Source organism: Candoia aspera, chromosome 1 (genome assembly GCF_035149785.1).
Source record: "Candoia aspera isolate rCanAsp1 chromosome 1, rCanAsp1.hap2, whole genome shotgun sequence".
Taxonomy (NCBI): Eukaryota; Metazoa; Chordata; class Lepidosauria; order Squamata; family Boidae; genus Candoia; species Candoia aspera.
Genome location: NC_086153.1, coordinates 14,538,211 through 14,553,367, shown reverse-complemented (window position 1 = coordinate 14,553,367; position 15,157 = coordinate 14,538,211). Strand labels below are relative to the sequence as shown.

The 15,157-nt window shown below is 43.6% G+C and overlaps 1 protein-coding gene across 2 annotated transcripts in view; it reads right to left on the bottom strand.

The window, feature by feature from the left end:
- The window catches only part of RASA4B (RAS p21 protein activator 4B), a 74,530-nt gene that overhangs the window by 34,357 nt on the left and 25,016 nt on the right, over positions 1–15,157 (bottom strand). The window contains exons 2-5 of one of the 2 annotated variants that reach the window (XM_063297843.1): positions 10,853–10,909; positions 9,591–9,704; positions 8,458–8,519; positions 3,886–4,015 (exon numbers count right to left, since the gene is read on the bottom strand). In XM_063297843.1, coding sequence (XP_063153913.1) covers positions 3,886–4,015; positions 8,458–8,519; positions 9,591–9,704; positions 10,853–10,909 — 363 coding nt within the window. Of the gene's footprint in view, positions 1–3,885; positions 4,089–8,457; positions 8,520–9,590; positions 9,708–10,852; positions 10,910–15,157 lie in introns of those variants that run through there. The other variant, XM_063297852.1, reaches the window with a different exon arrangement.

Here is a 15,157-nt window from a genome sequence, read left to right as displayed (position 1 = left end):
TGCACCCCTTTCCCAGGTTCACATAATACACTGAATTATAAATTAACCCAAAGAACTGAGTTTGCCCAACATACTAAGCCACAGGATTAATACTAACCAAACTTAGCAGGTTACACACAGTTGTAATCAAAATTATTCAAACCCCATTGCAAACCAGTTTGATTGTCAAAATATACAGACTTTCAGCTGTTTGCAATGAACAAATCAAACAAAAGCAATTGAAATAGCTCAACACAATGAATGCTTCAAGTGGTGTCCCCAAAGTCAACTGAAAATGCAACTTATAATGACTTCTCCAGTCTCAAAATTATTCAACCCCCTAAACAGAATCTATCACAATAGCACACATACAGTATGCAAAACAGGTGTTGTCTCAAGCACACCTGATTCAACTAATCAAGGGCTTCATTAGTTGCACCAGGTGTGCTTGAGCTGGAACACATGAAATACCTGAACAGGCTAGCGGTTTGTTGAGTGTCACGTTTGACTGCATGTTAGAAATACAGTATGGCTAAGTCAAAAGAATGGTCCAAAAAGGTAAGAGAAGAGATCATCGCCCTTCACAAACAAGGAGCAGGATACAAAAAGATAGCAAAGGCACTGAATGTTCCTAGAGACACCACTGGAAGCATAGTTTGCAAGTTAAAAGTTAAAGGAACAGTGGTTACGCTACCTGGATGGGGCAGAAGAAGGAAGCTGTCAATGGCTGCAACCAGATTTCTGAGAAGGCAGGTTGAGAGAAACCCTCGAGTGACTGCAAAAGGCCTGCAGCAAGACTTGGTGGCAACAGGCACTGAGGTTTCAGTGAGCACAATAAGGTACGTACTAAACACAGAAGGTTTCCATGCCAGAACTCCAAGACGTACACCGCTACTGACCCAAAACCACAAGAAAAGTTGGCTCCAGTATGCTCAAAATCATATAAATAAGCCACAGAAGCTTTGGGATTCTGTTCTGTGGAGTGATGAAACAAAACTGGAACTTTTTGGCCCAATGGATCAGCGGTGTGTCTGGAGGAAGAAGAATGAAGCATACACTGAAAAGAACACTGCCTACGGTTAAGTATGGTGGTGGCTCGGTGATGCTCTGGGGCTGCTTTGCATCCTCTGGCACTGGAAACCTGCAGCATGTGGACGGCAAGATGGATTCATTGAAGTATCAGGAAATCCTAGGAGAAAACGTCATGCCATCTGTAAAGAAGCTGAAGCTTGGGCATCATTGGACCTTCCAACAGGACAGTGATCCCAAGCATACCTCAAATTCCACTAAGGCTTGGATGCAGAAGAAGTCCTGGAAGATTCTACAGTGGCCATCACCTGACTTGAACCCCATAGAAAATCTCTGCTGGGATTTGAAGAAGGCGGTTGCAGCACACAAACCCAAGAATATTACTGAACTGGAGGCCATTGCTTATGAGGAATGGGCTAAGATTCCTCAGGAACGCTGCCAGAAGTTGGTGTCTGGCTATGCATCTTGTTTGCAGCAGGTTATAAGAGCAAAAGGGTGCTCTCCTAAGTACTGAAGATGCTTGCCATGAGGGGGTTGAATAATTTTGAGACTGGAGAAGTCATTATAAGTTGCATTTTCAGTTGACTTTGGGGACACCACTTGAAGCATTTGTTGTGTTGAGCTATTTCAAGTGCTTTTGTTTGATTTGTTCATTGCAAACAGCTGAAAGTTTGTACATTTTGACAATCAACCTGATTTGTAATGGGGGTTGAATAATTTCAATTACAACTGTAAATGCATCAACTGGATCTTTGGCTGACCTGGTTAAGCATGTTGAATGAAGAACCAGTCGACGGTATCATGCATAGATACCTTTTTGGGCAATAATGTTAAGAACTGATTTGATAAAGGCAGTGTGTTAAGATGCTTCCCATATCTCATAGTAGCCTTCCTCAATGTGGTGGCCTCAAGATGGATTAAATTCCCAGAATTCTCATTTAATGTAGTTTTAGATGGCCCCACATTGGAGCAGCCTGCCTGATAGAAAGGAACAGGTGCCCTGCGGAATACTAAAGGCAAATGATTCTACTTGGGTGAGTTCCTCACCACTTTTCAGGCCTTAAAAATGTTTAAAACATATAAAAATAAAATTAAGAACAAATTCAAACATCCTCTTTTACAACCTTCCAAGAATGATTAATATTTGCCTGAAGTTTTTGTCCTGTTATTTGTTTCCACCCTACTGGAGACAAAACTTCAAAACAAAGCAACAGAGAATTGTAGAATTAGTGATCATTGCAAATTGCTGTTAAGGGTGGGTACAGGTCAAAGCTCCTATGAGATGGAGTTGAGCTTTACTCCTGGTGATCATTCATTCATTCATTCATTCATTTTGCCATCACCCATCTCCTCTGACTGGAGGGACTCTGGGCGATTTACAATATAAAACAGTAAATATATAATAAAATTTCAATATAAAACACACTATAAAACAATTTCACAGAGCTACCAAATATAATAAAATCCAGATGGCTATGGTCTCATTCTGTATAGGAGGGGCACTTCAAGGCACCAGCCAGCCCCAAGTATGACTATTCTCCTCCCTGCCCCAAGCCCGGTGGCAGAGCCAGGTCTTCAAATTCCTCTGGAAGGCTAGGAGCAATGGGGCTAATCTCACCTCCGGGGGCAAGATGTTCCAAAGGGCGGGTGCTACTGCAGAGAAGGCCCGCCTCCTGGACCCCGCCAGATGGAATTCTCTTACAGATGGGGTCTGTAGCATGCCCTTTCTGCATGATCGGGTGGGACAGGCTGATGAAGTGGGGAAGAGGCGGTCCCTCAGGTAACCCGGTCCCATGCCATGTAGGGCTTTATAGGTGATAACCAACACCTTGAATTGGACCCAGAAGCAGACTGGTATCCAATGCAGCTTGCATAGCAAAGGTGTTATGTGCGCCCTTCTAGGGGTGCCAAAAATAGCCCGCACGGCTGCATTCTGGACCAGCTGAAGCTTCTGGATGCTCTTCAAGGGTAGCCCCATGTAGAGCGCATTGCAGTAGTCATGTAGTCTTTGGGGCAAAAATATGGAAGTGGTTTTCCTTGTCTTCTTCTGGGAAGCCTTGTTCCTACAACTGTAGCTTTACAATCCTGGGATTTCCAGTGGACAGTCATTCAACAGGAATAGCTCTGACCCAGCTTAACTTTTTTCAGGATCAGTCAAGGTTGCAAAATCTTCTATCTGCTGGGTAAAGCTACAGAATTCCTTAAGCAGAGCTCAACTCCAACCGTCTACATGGACACATCTTTCATTCCTTCCTCTTTTTTGTACCAATATTGGGGTTGTCATGGCCTTCCTCCAGTTTTTTTTTTAAATCTATTTTAGCCTTCAGCCCTGGGGTTTTCTGGTGGTCTTCCATACAAGTACTAACATTCTTCCTCCTGAGATTAGGATGGCTCCAACCCTTTTGGCTTTCCGGAAGGCCTTGAAGACCTGGCTTTGTGCCTGGGCCCAGGGCCCTGAGTGTGGGAAGGGCCCCATTTCATGGCTGTGCTAACACCAATGGCTTTTAAGATCTCTCAGCTGTATTTGTATTTATATTTATATTTAATTTTTGGTACTGTTTTTATTGTTTTTATTATTGTTCGCCGCCCAGAGACACTGGTTTGAGATGGGCAGCTATATAAATCGAATAAATAAATAAATAATAACTGTCTGGTCTTGCTTATTTAAGATCAGCCAAAGTTAGTCAGGTACCACTTGCTATATGGACTTCAATGGTTCCCAGAATTCCCTAGCCAGCTGGCTGGGGAATTCTGAGAGTTGAAGTTCACACATCTTCAAGTTGCTAAGGTTGAGAAACCCTGCTTTGATGAGTTAAAACATTCTCAGTGCTGCCTCCTTGCAAGCCCCTCTGCTCTTCCCTGGCCATCCAGTTTTACCTGGCATCAAACACAACGCAGCGCAGCTTCCTTGCAGCACTGCTGCCGATGATCTCGATCTGCAGGTGAATTTCTCCTTGCACTTCCTCATCTGGGTCAATTTCGGTGAGGTTCAACCAACCATTGTACCCTAAGAACAGGAGCATGGTGAGAGAGGGGTGGGGGAACCAATGTGCAAGATGAGAACGACAGTGGAGTCTACCCTGCAGGGATGGTACAAGGTCAGACTTCAAGAAGGCTGTGAAACACTTCCTTGACCTTTCATTCTCACCCAATTACTAGGTTATTATTCATTTGTTAAAGTATTATGCTGCCTTTCCTTCTGGATTTCAAGACAGCATACATTTATTCACTCCTCCTGTTATATCTCCATGCAACCTGTGAGGTAGGATGGGCTGAAACTCCAATGAGGCTCCCTGCCTATTGTCTGGTTTACACACACTGCACAGAGTCATGTGTTGTTTAATCTTGGATTACTGAACAAGCCACAATATGTTTGCACAAAATGCTAGGCTATCCACTATGGCATACAACCACAAAGGCTAGATTGACCCAACAGACTAGGCAGAGGTGTAGAGAGTCAAGAGGTTGACATTGAGCGAAACATGCAAGAATTGTTACCTAAGAAAAAGGGGCTGAAATGTTTTTTAAGTCCAGAACAATGAGGTAACATTTGAAAGCAACTTAGGCAAAGCCTCCCTAAATCTCTGAACTATAAGAAGGAGGAGGAGGTATAGTGTAATCAGACTTGCAAGATTCTGCTATTATAGCCAATCTCAATACAGTAAAAGTAGGTTTCACCTTCCTGTGGAGTAGGTTTCCTGGTCTGGTCTACCTAGTGGGGCTGACCAGGGGTCAATAACATTTGAAATGTCTGGGGCCGCAACTGGGCCGCCTACGTTTCCATAGTGCTGCTTAAAGTTGTTCAGCAATAAAAGGACCAGGTCAATCTGTTCCCTGCCTCATTCTCAGCCTATATTCTCCCCCCTCCAAAACAGCATCAATTTACATGGACAGAATTTGGCCATTTTAATCACTGAAAAATGGCAGTGTGATGTGGAAGTGTGGCAGGATCACAAATGGAGTGATGGACCACCCTGAATTAAGCTGAAATGACAAGGCAGCTGAGCACAGTGTTGAAGCAGAGAAATGGACAAACACCCAGATGGTCAATCGGGAAGTTTTCTGAATTCCTAGAGGTCTCTTTCCACTCTGCTTAGAGGGATTAAATGGTTGATTATTTATTTAAAACATTTTCACCCAGTCTTAATGAAACTGAGTCTTTTTCAGCTTTGTGAACCTCCTTCTGTGGGCAGCCAGTGATGTTATATTGTCTCACGACTCTAGCCTAGTGGCCATTAGTGAAAAACCCACAACCAACGGCTGTGTTCTCCCAACACACTTTGCCTGGTTACTGAAGTGACTCATTTTCTGGGTCTGAAAGAATGAACCATAAACTAAAAACAAAAAAGACAGGGTTTGCAGAACACATTAAACCACACACACACACATCCAGCTAAGGTCCATAGGAACCAAGCAAAGCCTGCCTGCTTGCTTTTCAACTGACTTAATGGTGTTGCTTGAACACAGCCACTGTGTGTCCTCAGTTGTTCCAGGCTACCACCTAAAACAAGAAGTAAGTCGAGGTAACAGTAGGAATACTGCCTACTCTTTTCTTGGAAAGGCAGATTAGTCAAGCAGCATAACCCACCTGGAACCAGGAGGCCGTGAGTTTGAGTCCTATCTTAGGCATGGAGCCAGCAGGGTGACCTTGGGCCAGTCCTTCTTTCTCAGCCCTCGGAAGCAGAAGGCGAGGGCAAACCTCTTCCAAAAATGTTGCCAAGAAAACTTCAAGGACTGGTCCAGGCAGTTGCCAGGTGTCAAGCCTGACCCAAAGGCACACTTTTTAAAAAAATAATAATAACCCACCTAAGCGGATAAAATCCACTGCAAGGTTAGAGCATATGCTGATACCAGGCTGATCAACCTGCTTTGCCATTTTCTTCCAGTGGAGAGTTGAACTGGAATCCTAAGACAAAAAATTCTATGCTCCTTTTAGCCCTTAAAAGAGCTTTCAGATTCAGCCTCAGCAACAGCTTCTAGCTGTAGAGAGAGAATTTCTCCCTGCCCCCAAACCTCAGCGATGAGTCACTGGGCCCCCAACACCTCCCCCCCCGCCCCCCCCCGATTCTTGAGTAAGCAGCTCACGTTCCCTCTTGAGCTCCTGTCTAGCATGGAGATGAGAAAAGAACCAAAACAAAATGAAATAAACACTCTGTGCACGGAAAGTGCCTTCCCTGCTCCTTTTCCCAAACCTATCGTTTGCTATGGTCCAGATCTCTGCTGAAAAACAGAGAACGACAGATCAACAAGTTCTGATAGGAAAAGTAACAGGGATGCTAAAAGCAGAAGATTCTGCTCTACGTTTGAGGAAGTTAATGGCAATCAGGAATATTTATACCCCTGAAGATTATTGGGCAGCTTTGACTGAGAAGAGAGGCCACAGGAGCTTGTACAGGTAGTCCTCACTTAACAGCCATTCATTTAGTGATGGTTCGGACTTATGATGGTGCTGGAAAAACCGATTTACAACCGGTCCTCGCATGACTGTCGCAGCGCCCCCCAGTCACATGATCACGGCTTGGGTGCTTGGCAACTGGTTCACATTTATGACCGTCGCAGCATCCCATGGTCATCTGATCACCATTTCTGACCTTCCCGATGGGCTTCTGGCAAGCAAAATCAATGGGGAACCGTGTGATTTGCTTAATGGCCATGTGGCTCACTTAACAAGCATGGCGAGTTGCTTAATGACCACCACAAAAAAGGTTGTAAAATCAGGTTGGATTTGCTTAATGACAGCTTCACTTAGCAACCGAAATTCCGGTCCCAATCGTGGTCGTTAAGCGAGGACTACCTGTATTGTACAGCATCTAAATCAGCACTGGGATAGCTAAGAAAGCAAGAAAAGGGAAACTGGATGGACAATAGAGCACATGAGAAGGATTTACAAGCACTGGTGTGCCATCAGCTGAATGGGAACAAGCATGGTGATGCAGCAGCTAAAAAGGCAAATATAACTCCGAACTGCATTAACAGTGTGCTCAGCTCATGGGAAGTAAGAGTTGCACTGAATTCTGTGTTGGTTTGACTACACTTCGAGTTTTGAGTCCTGTTCTGGGCAATGTGTTTGAAAGGGATATGGAAGAGCTAAAGCTGAATCAGAGGAGAACTACTGGGAAGATACAGGGTTCGGATTCAGTCCTCTGAGGAAGCCAGAGGAAGGAGCTGAGCATGTTCAGTTTGCAAAAGAAAACACGAAGGGGCAGTATAACAATAGTCTAAAAATATCTAAAAGGGTTCTGAAGGTGTGTGAACCGACTGACTTATGTATCCGTAAGTCCCTATTAAGTAGAGAGAATTAAAATAGTTATGTTAACAGATAGTCAATATATGAATAGAATGCATTAATTATAAAATAAACATGTTTACATTAACAAAGATATGAGAGTGCTGAATCAATATCCCACATGTCTGAAACAGTGTTTCTCAGCCTTGGCAACTTCAAGCTGTGTGGACTTCAACACCCAGAATTCCCCAGGGGAATTCTGGGAGTTGAAGTCCACGCTGCTTGAAGTTGCCAAGGCTGAGAAACACTGGTCTGGAAAATGAAGCTCATACATCTAGAGGGGTTAACCCAGATTGTGGCTGAGTTACGACTTTCAAGAGGGACTGGTGGCCCAGCCTCAGCAGAGTTGGGGAAGAGCTTTCTCAACCTGTAGGGCTATTTTTACTGATGAGGGCCATACTCACCCTTGGGAGACTTGGGAGGGAAGAGTGGGTGCCAAAACATAGGAGGGTTGAGGACAAAAAGCACCCTGACTGAAGAGAACTTAAATGTACAATATTGAAAAATGGATTATATTAATTCTGTGGAGTGAATATGACCACTCCTCATGTATTTCTTTCCCTTCATTTTGGGGAAGCCCTGGGGGCCACACCTAAACCTTTGGGGGAACCACCTGTTCTCCATCCCAGTTTATAGCTTGCCTTCCAGAAACGCACCCAAGGCTTGTGCATGATCCTTATGTGCAGTGCAGAACAGGAGAAGAATACAACCTGAAGCGAGGCCAAACAAAATAAGGAAAGTCTAAACAATAAGCAGGAGTTGATACCATGAAGCTGGGTTCATACAACAAGGCTAAAATGGAGATTCAGAGTATTGTGGGAACCCAACCATTAGCTTAACACAAAGGGCGAACCAGAACATCAAATGAAGGTATCATACAGGGTGCAATATGTTCTGTGATACACTTTTGTTTGATTAACTTGGGTTTAGCAAGTTGTGTGGACTCATCCAATAAATCTGGGTGCTGTCAAAAGCTACGTCTCTCTTCCCTCTCCTGAGCTAAAACCTCTCCTGCCAGACTTTTAGACATTAGATACCTGGACAGGAAACAGTGCAAATAGTGGATTCAAAAGGGAAAAAAATTGAACATGCCCATTTCTGTATCCATTCCATTTACTCATTCAAAAGAATAGATGTCTTTCTCCGCTAAGAGGGAATCTTACCTTTTGGATGCTCGGCCAAAAAACTTTGGGGGATGCACACTTTCCCAATGACATCATCCCGGCTGATATGAGGAAGACAAGCAAGACAAGAGAAGGTAAATGGAATGTCACCACCAACCAAAGAGGTCACCCCACAGCACTTCAACATTATACAGATGGGAAGCCTAGAGCTGAAAATATATTCGTATTATTTTATGGGGGAACCAGGAGGACCCTTAACGGGGTCACTGCCTCTTTCTGTAATGGCCTGTACAATGATCTTGATGTTCTTTTAGTACCAAGGAGAAATGTAGTAACCCCAACATTTCCCAGCTCTTTCAAAAAGTTACCTGACTCTGCTTGTGTTCTCACCTTTTAACCATTTGTTCCTATGCCAATGTATTTGATTTCTTCTTTTCATATGACCCTAAAGTGCTGTTTCCCAAACTATCTGGAGATGCTAGGAAACACCTGTGAGGAATCTATATCCTATTTGTTTAAAAAGTAAGTCTACACAGGACATTTCCAGTCACCCATCCCCAGACCAAGAAAAGCTAATGCCACCTAGTGGTTAAACATTGCATAATGCAATTATCCACCTGCTTTGATTGGTATTGTATTGTATACAGTTTTCTCCTCTTTAGAAAAAATAATAAGAGGGGAGAATCCTACCCTGTAAAAGCCTGATTAGGCCTGACAGTGATCCCTGGTCACAAAATAGCTAGTGCTGAAAGGGAGGGAGGCAGCAGGGATTAGAATGAAGAATTCTGAAAAGGAGAAGCTCATACTACAACCATTTCTTTCAGATATCTTGAAAAGCAAATAGGGGTGGGACCTCTTGAGTACTTGGATGAGGAAGCCTGCAGGGAGTTCCAGATATATAGGCCAGACTGAGGCGGGAGGAGGGGGAGGAGGAGGAGGAGGAGGAGATGGAGATGATCTCACATGACTTTGTACCACATGAATGTCTCCATGAAGTCACCAGGGGTCAAGCTCCAACTTGAAAGAGACTCTTCTTACTCTCTTATAAAATGCACAATCAGCAAATGGGGTCAGCAGGAAGGCCGTCCCCCTGATGCTTCATGATGTGAGGCACTGTCATTAAAGGCAGGGGCCAAGGAGAAAGGTTCGCTCTAAAAGAAGCCATAATGTACCTCAGTGCATCTTCGTCCATCACATAGAAGGATACGCAGCGGAAACTGGGGGACAGGTGGACTTCGTATTCTTCACCCCAAAAAGGAAAGAGAGTTTTCCACACTGTGGCTGTCCTGCGGGAAGGAGGAAGTCAATCAAAGGCCCTTTTTTTTCCAAGGTGATGCATATAACAGAAGGTTTTTTTAAACTAACCAACCAACAAACAATAATACATTTTTTTACAACAATGTATTTCTTGACAATGGTACAATTTAAGCAGTATATTGACCCCAGGAATCTGTTTAACACTTGAGTGGTCAATTTGTTAGACCAGAGGCTGTACTTTATTTTACTACTTTATTTTAAACAAGCAAAACTTATAGGGGTTGATGATATTACCAAAGTCTATGATACTGAAATCATCACATCTTTTTCCAAATTCAGGGTAGGAGAGAGAAGGGTTAAGAAGGTTACAGAATAGCCCACCTTGGAGAATTAAGCAGATAGGAAAGGGTTTGGCTCTGTTCCCTTAAGTTAATTCTTAGTAGTAGGATAGATCACTTTGCCACTCAGAGATCAGTAGCAGAATTAATACAGTTACATAGGCTTGGCACATCTCAGTTTGACTTTTGTTTTCTTTTTTTATTGATCTATGGGCAGACTAAAAAATTATGGACACAGATCAACATCTTCTAAGTGATAGCTACCATGATTTCAAACTTCCTTCTAAGTAAAGTTCACCAGGCTGGTAAAACAGTAGGTGCCTCCCTAGACTGGGTGTTAAATTCAGTTCCATAGACCACCAGAAGGCAAACACTGCATGACCAACTTCATCCTTACTGGGAATCATCAGATACCGGCAGCCAGATGTTCTTCTATGACTACTTACATCTGACAATTCCCAGTAAGAATGAAACTGGTCAGGTAGTGCCTGCCCTTCTGGTAGGCTATGGAACTGAAAACATCACACAAGATACACACTGGGTGAAAATAGAGAAAATTTCCACCCTTCCAAGAGATGGGATGGGATGGAAGTCATGTGACACCTTGTACATGAGGGCATGACATAATGTAACATCTGTATCTCTGCTGTGAGAGCTTAGGACAGTGTTTCTCGACCTGGGTAACTTTAAGGCTTGTGGACTTCAGCTCCCAGAATTCCCCAGCCAGCTTGTTGGCTTAGGGAAGGAAGGTGGGATGTCTATTTCATTCTGATAAGTTCTGACTGTGGTCTTCCTTGTTCTACAAGGGAAGGGAGAAGGAAAAAGCACTCCTGGCTTACCTGATTATTACTTCATTGTCAATTTTCACAATACAGTAGGGGTCACTGCTACCTGTACTGGAAAGGTAAGAAGAAAAATACATATATCTATGACAGTAAAGAACAAGCGCTTCCCCCACAATGTATATTACTAAAGGAATATGAGAAATTCTCCACTCCACTTACATATTGGGAAATCAGAAGGGGATATTGCCACAAAAGTCCCATCAACCCCATTTCCATTTTGTCAAAAGTTAATTATGCTTAAAGATGTCTCTTCTAGCTCATTTATCCAACATTAAGTGCCAACAAACCCACCTCCAACCAACATGTCTTGTAAAGTTGTGCAATGAGGAAATTTGAGTTCACATGACAAGCACATACCAGTTGTTTTCATAGACAGTCTGATCCTGAACCCTGTTTTTAAGGCCATGTGAACCCTAATTGCTGAAAACGAAGGTCATGGTTTGCTACTGTTGGGAAGATTTGCACTGATTTCTTCTAATTAACAAAAACAAAAGCAGGAAACAAAATTTAAAACCCTGACTCTGCCATGTGTATAACAATAATTATATTGCATTTATTAGGGCTCATCCACATGTCAGAACAAAGATACCTGCTAACTTCTTGTTAAGGACATGAATCCACAATGCCATCCTCAATCCACTCTTGGCCACAGGGAGGGAGAACTGGGCCCATTTTGTCTTGCTCATTATCAAAAGGAGTGTTTTCTGACTTCCATTTGCACAAGCCGTGCTGCCTGGTCTTGCTACGGTGCTTCATTTCCTTGTATGCGATGCCTCCATCCAACTGGCTGGTGTTCATTTGTTACAGCCCAGCCCCCTCCCATCTGCCTTCCAGAGCCACCTGATCTTGGACTGCTGGGCTGCCTGCCCCCTTAAGAAGAAGCCCATCTTCATAAAGCTTGACGACATTTTGCTTTGCAAGGCACTCCTCAAGCCTTTCATGGGCTCCTTATAGACCTGAAGGCAATGGTGTTTTGGAATATTAGTCGACCACTGTTGCATGGTTCCAGAAATTCAGCTGGCATGAGTGGATCACACACAGTCGCCTTCATCGGCTTGCTGTCCTACAGGGGAATATCCCACATAGATGAACGAGGCAGTGCCTAACACCATTTTGCATACTCAATGGGCTATGTTGGTGTGTTGTCAGCCATCCCTGATGTTCTGCCAATATACCCTACTAGCAGAGGAAGATCAGTCAGTCTACTAGTCTCTGGTAAGGCTGGTAAACCTCTATTCAAAAACAGCCCAGCAGATAGGTTGATATTGGGGGGACACGTGGGAGCTTCATTCCACTACATTCTTCCACCCAACCAATCTGTTCGCTGGCTGTTTTGTGACAGAGGATTACCTATCTTACAGAAGACTGGGAGACTCGTGTACTGTTCTTCCTGTCATTTGGGCTTCCTGAAGATTGGCAGATCTGTATTCAGAAATAGCTCAAGGGACAGGTTGCTACGGTCTGCCCCAGAGGCCCTAGGTCGGGTAAATTGAATGGTGGCTAAAGACTCCATCCCAGGAACCCAGCCATACTCACCCGGCCATGCTCTGAGGAGAACAATTGTTGGTGGCTTTTCCCACAGGCATCTAGCATGCGGTGAGAGCTGAAAGAAAGCCAAGGAAGCTCACCATACATGGCAAGAGAAATTGGGGAGAGAAGGGATGAATGGGCCTCTTCTTCTCCCTTCTGTCAGGTGACCGTGAGAGCTTCCTTGACAGTCCTGGAGTCCTTTATTGAATAGGTCTGTCTGAGGGTATGGTCGTCTACTGGGTAGACTCTTTCAGAAGACAACCCTCTACTGTTAAAAACAGCACTCCATGGGGCCCATCTGGTGGATGGTTTTCTATTAGAGATCAGCCCGTGAGGGGCAGCTCTATTGGACCCAAGTTGAAAGGTATGCCAAGATAGTAATTACGTGGCAGCACCAAGAGACCCTTGACTGGTCCCCAAAGCTAAGCAAGTTTGGACCTGGTTGGGTGGGAAACCATCAGGAGATCCTTGCAGGCTAGACTGGGAAGTTGAAAAGGCATCTCTGGAAGAGGCCAATGTAAATTGTTTCTGTACTGTTGCCAAGAGAACTGCATGTCCGTGGCCATGTTGTCTCCAGGAATCAAGCTCAGTTTGAGGGAGTCTTCATCTTTCAGGACAACATACAAGCTGTCATTTCATTGCAGCCCCTCAGGCATCTTCCTAAATAATACTTTGTTAGGATAATTGCAGCGTAAAGAGTCCTTTCCTCCTAGTTTTTATAGTTGTGGAGACCCATGTATTAAAGAAAAAAAAAGAGTTCAGCATATGAGTTACTAATTAGAAAGCATGATCAAAAGTCAAAATTTTCCTAATGAAAACATTGGATGTAATTGTATTTTCATACCTAAGAACTACCGCAGTGCATACCATAACTTCCTGACAAAAGTACAGATTTGTTCAGATCTGCTAAAAAAAAATCAGAAAGAATCTAGTTTTTGTTTGAAAGTTTCTGGCTTAAACATAAACACTGGAAAAGAATCCTAGCTGTGGAAAGGAATGTGCTGAGACCAAAAGGTTGCCAGAAAAAGTTTTTTTTAAATCTTATTTTCTTCCTTTGGAGGAAATCCAGAGACAGAGAAAAAATGGAAAGCCAAGCAGGGGGACACAAATAATGAAAAGCTTCAATTGTTTTCTTCTGCAGAGTAGGAACTAGGAAACACAAAGTTCTCTCTTGATTCTGGAAAATCAGAGGTGCCAAGGTAAGGAAGTTATTCCCAGTTGGCTACTTGATAGGCTGGAAAAAAATGCCACAAGCCTAGAAACTGTAGAACCACAATCTACAGGCAGAGAGATGCAGCTCACTGACTGCCTGATTCAGTCAGTAGAAATGGTCTGGAAGGACAACTCATTCTGCTGCACTTTGAAGCATCATAACTGGATTTTTTCCATTAAAAATAGACCTAGCCATTGAGAACAAGGGTGGGCAATGTTTTTTGTACTATGGGCTGGACGCATGGAAGGAGGGAATGAAGTCAGATGGCTCATGACATCATTGAGCAGATGATGAGAATTATGTAATTTGCATCATTTACTTCAAGTTATCACGATGCCCATGACTTTATCCTGGTTTGCATCAGACATCTATGGTGTCCTTGGTCTAAGTGGTTTGCAGGATCTATACTCCAGAAAAGAGTATGGCAAACATTCTATTCATTCAATTTAAAATTAATTAAAAATGAACTAATTAGTTAATATAGTTATTCCTCATGTATTCAGTGATATTCTCCTTTTGCCAAGTTAAACTTTATTGCGTTATTGGTGACAAGAGAGCTTTTTATGATTCAGAGGCCCAGATATTCAAAGTACAGGAATAAAATTTGGGATTAATTGCTTTGTTTGGCTGCCTTGATCAAAGCCATCAGCCCATCTGATCATTCCAGGTATTGAACCATTGTTTGGATAAGGCACCCCCCCATATGCTGATCTGGGGGCAACTGTCCTCATTGCTCCCTGAAAGAACCTGCGTGACATTTGGAAGAGCCAAAGGGACATATACAGGGCAGTGTTGAGCTTTAGGGTTTAGTGACCATGGTCTAGAGAATAGATTTCCTGATATTTTGTCAGTAACGGTAGCTGGCCTTCAGCAAAGGATCGTTACCTTGTCGTGGTGCTGGAGCTTGAGCACCTCAATGATGCCATGAGCTAAACCGTGAAGGGCCACCCAAGACAGGAAGGTCGTGACAGAGAGGTCAGACTAAATGCGATCCCTGGGGAAGGTAATGGCAACCCACCCCAGTATTCTTGCCGTGAAAACTAAATGGATCAGTACAACCAGAGATATGTCGGTATACCATCAGAAGATGAGACCCCCAGGTTGGAAGATGGTCAGAATGCTACTGGGGAGGAACAGAGGATGAGTTCAACTAGCCCCAGACATGATGACGCAGCTAGCTCAAAGCCGAAAGGACGGCTAGCGGCCGACGGTGTTGGTGGTGAACGGCGAATCCGATGTTCTAAGGATCAATACACCATTGGAACCTGGAATGTAAGATCTATGAGCCAGGGCAAATTGGATGTGGTTATTGGTGAGATGTCAAGATTAAAGATAGACATTTTGGGCATCAGTGAGCTGAAACAGACTGGAATGGGCCACTTCACATCAAATGACCACCAGATCTACTACTGTGGACAAGAGGACCACAGAAGAAATGGAGTAGCCTTCATAATTAATAGTAAAGTGGCGAAAGCAGTGCTTGGATACAATCCAAAAAACGATAGAATGATCTCATTTCGAATTCAGGGCAAGCCATCTAACATCACAGTGATCCA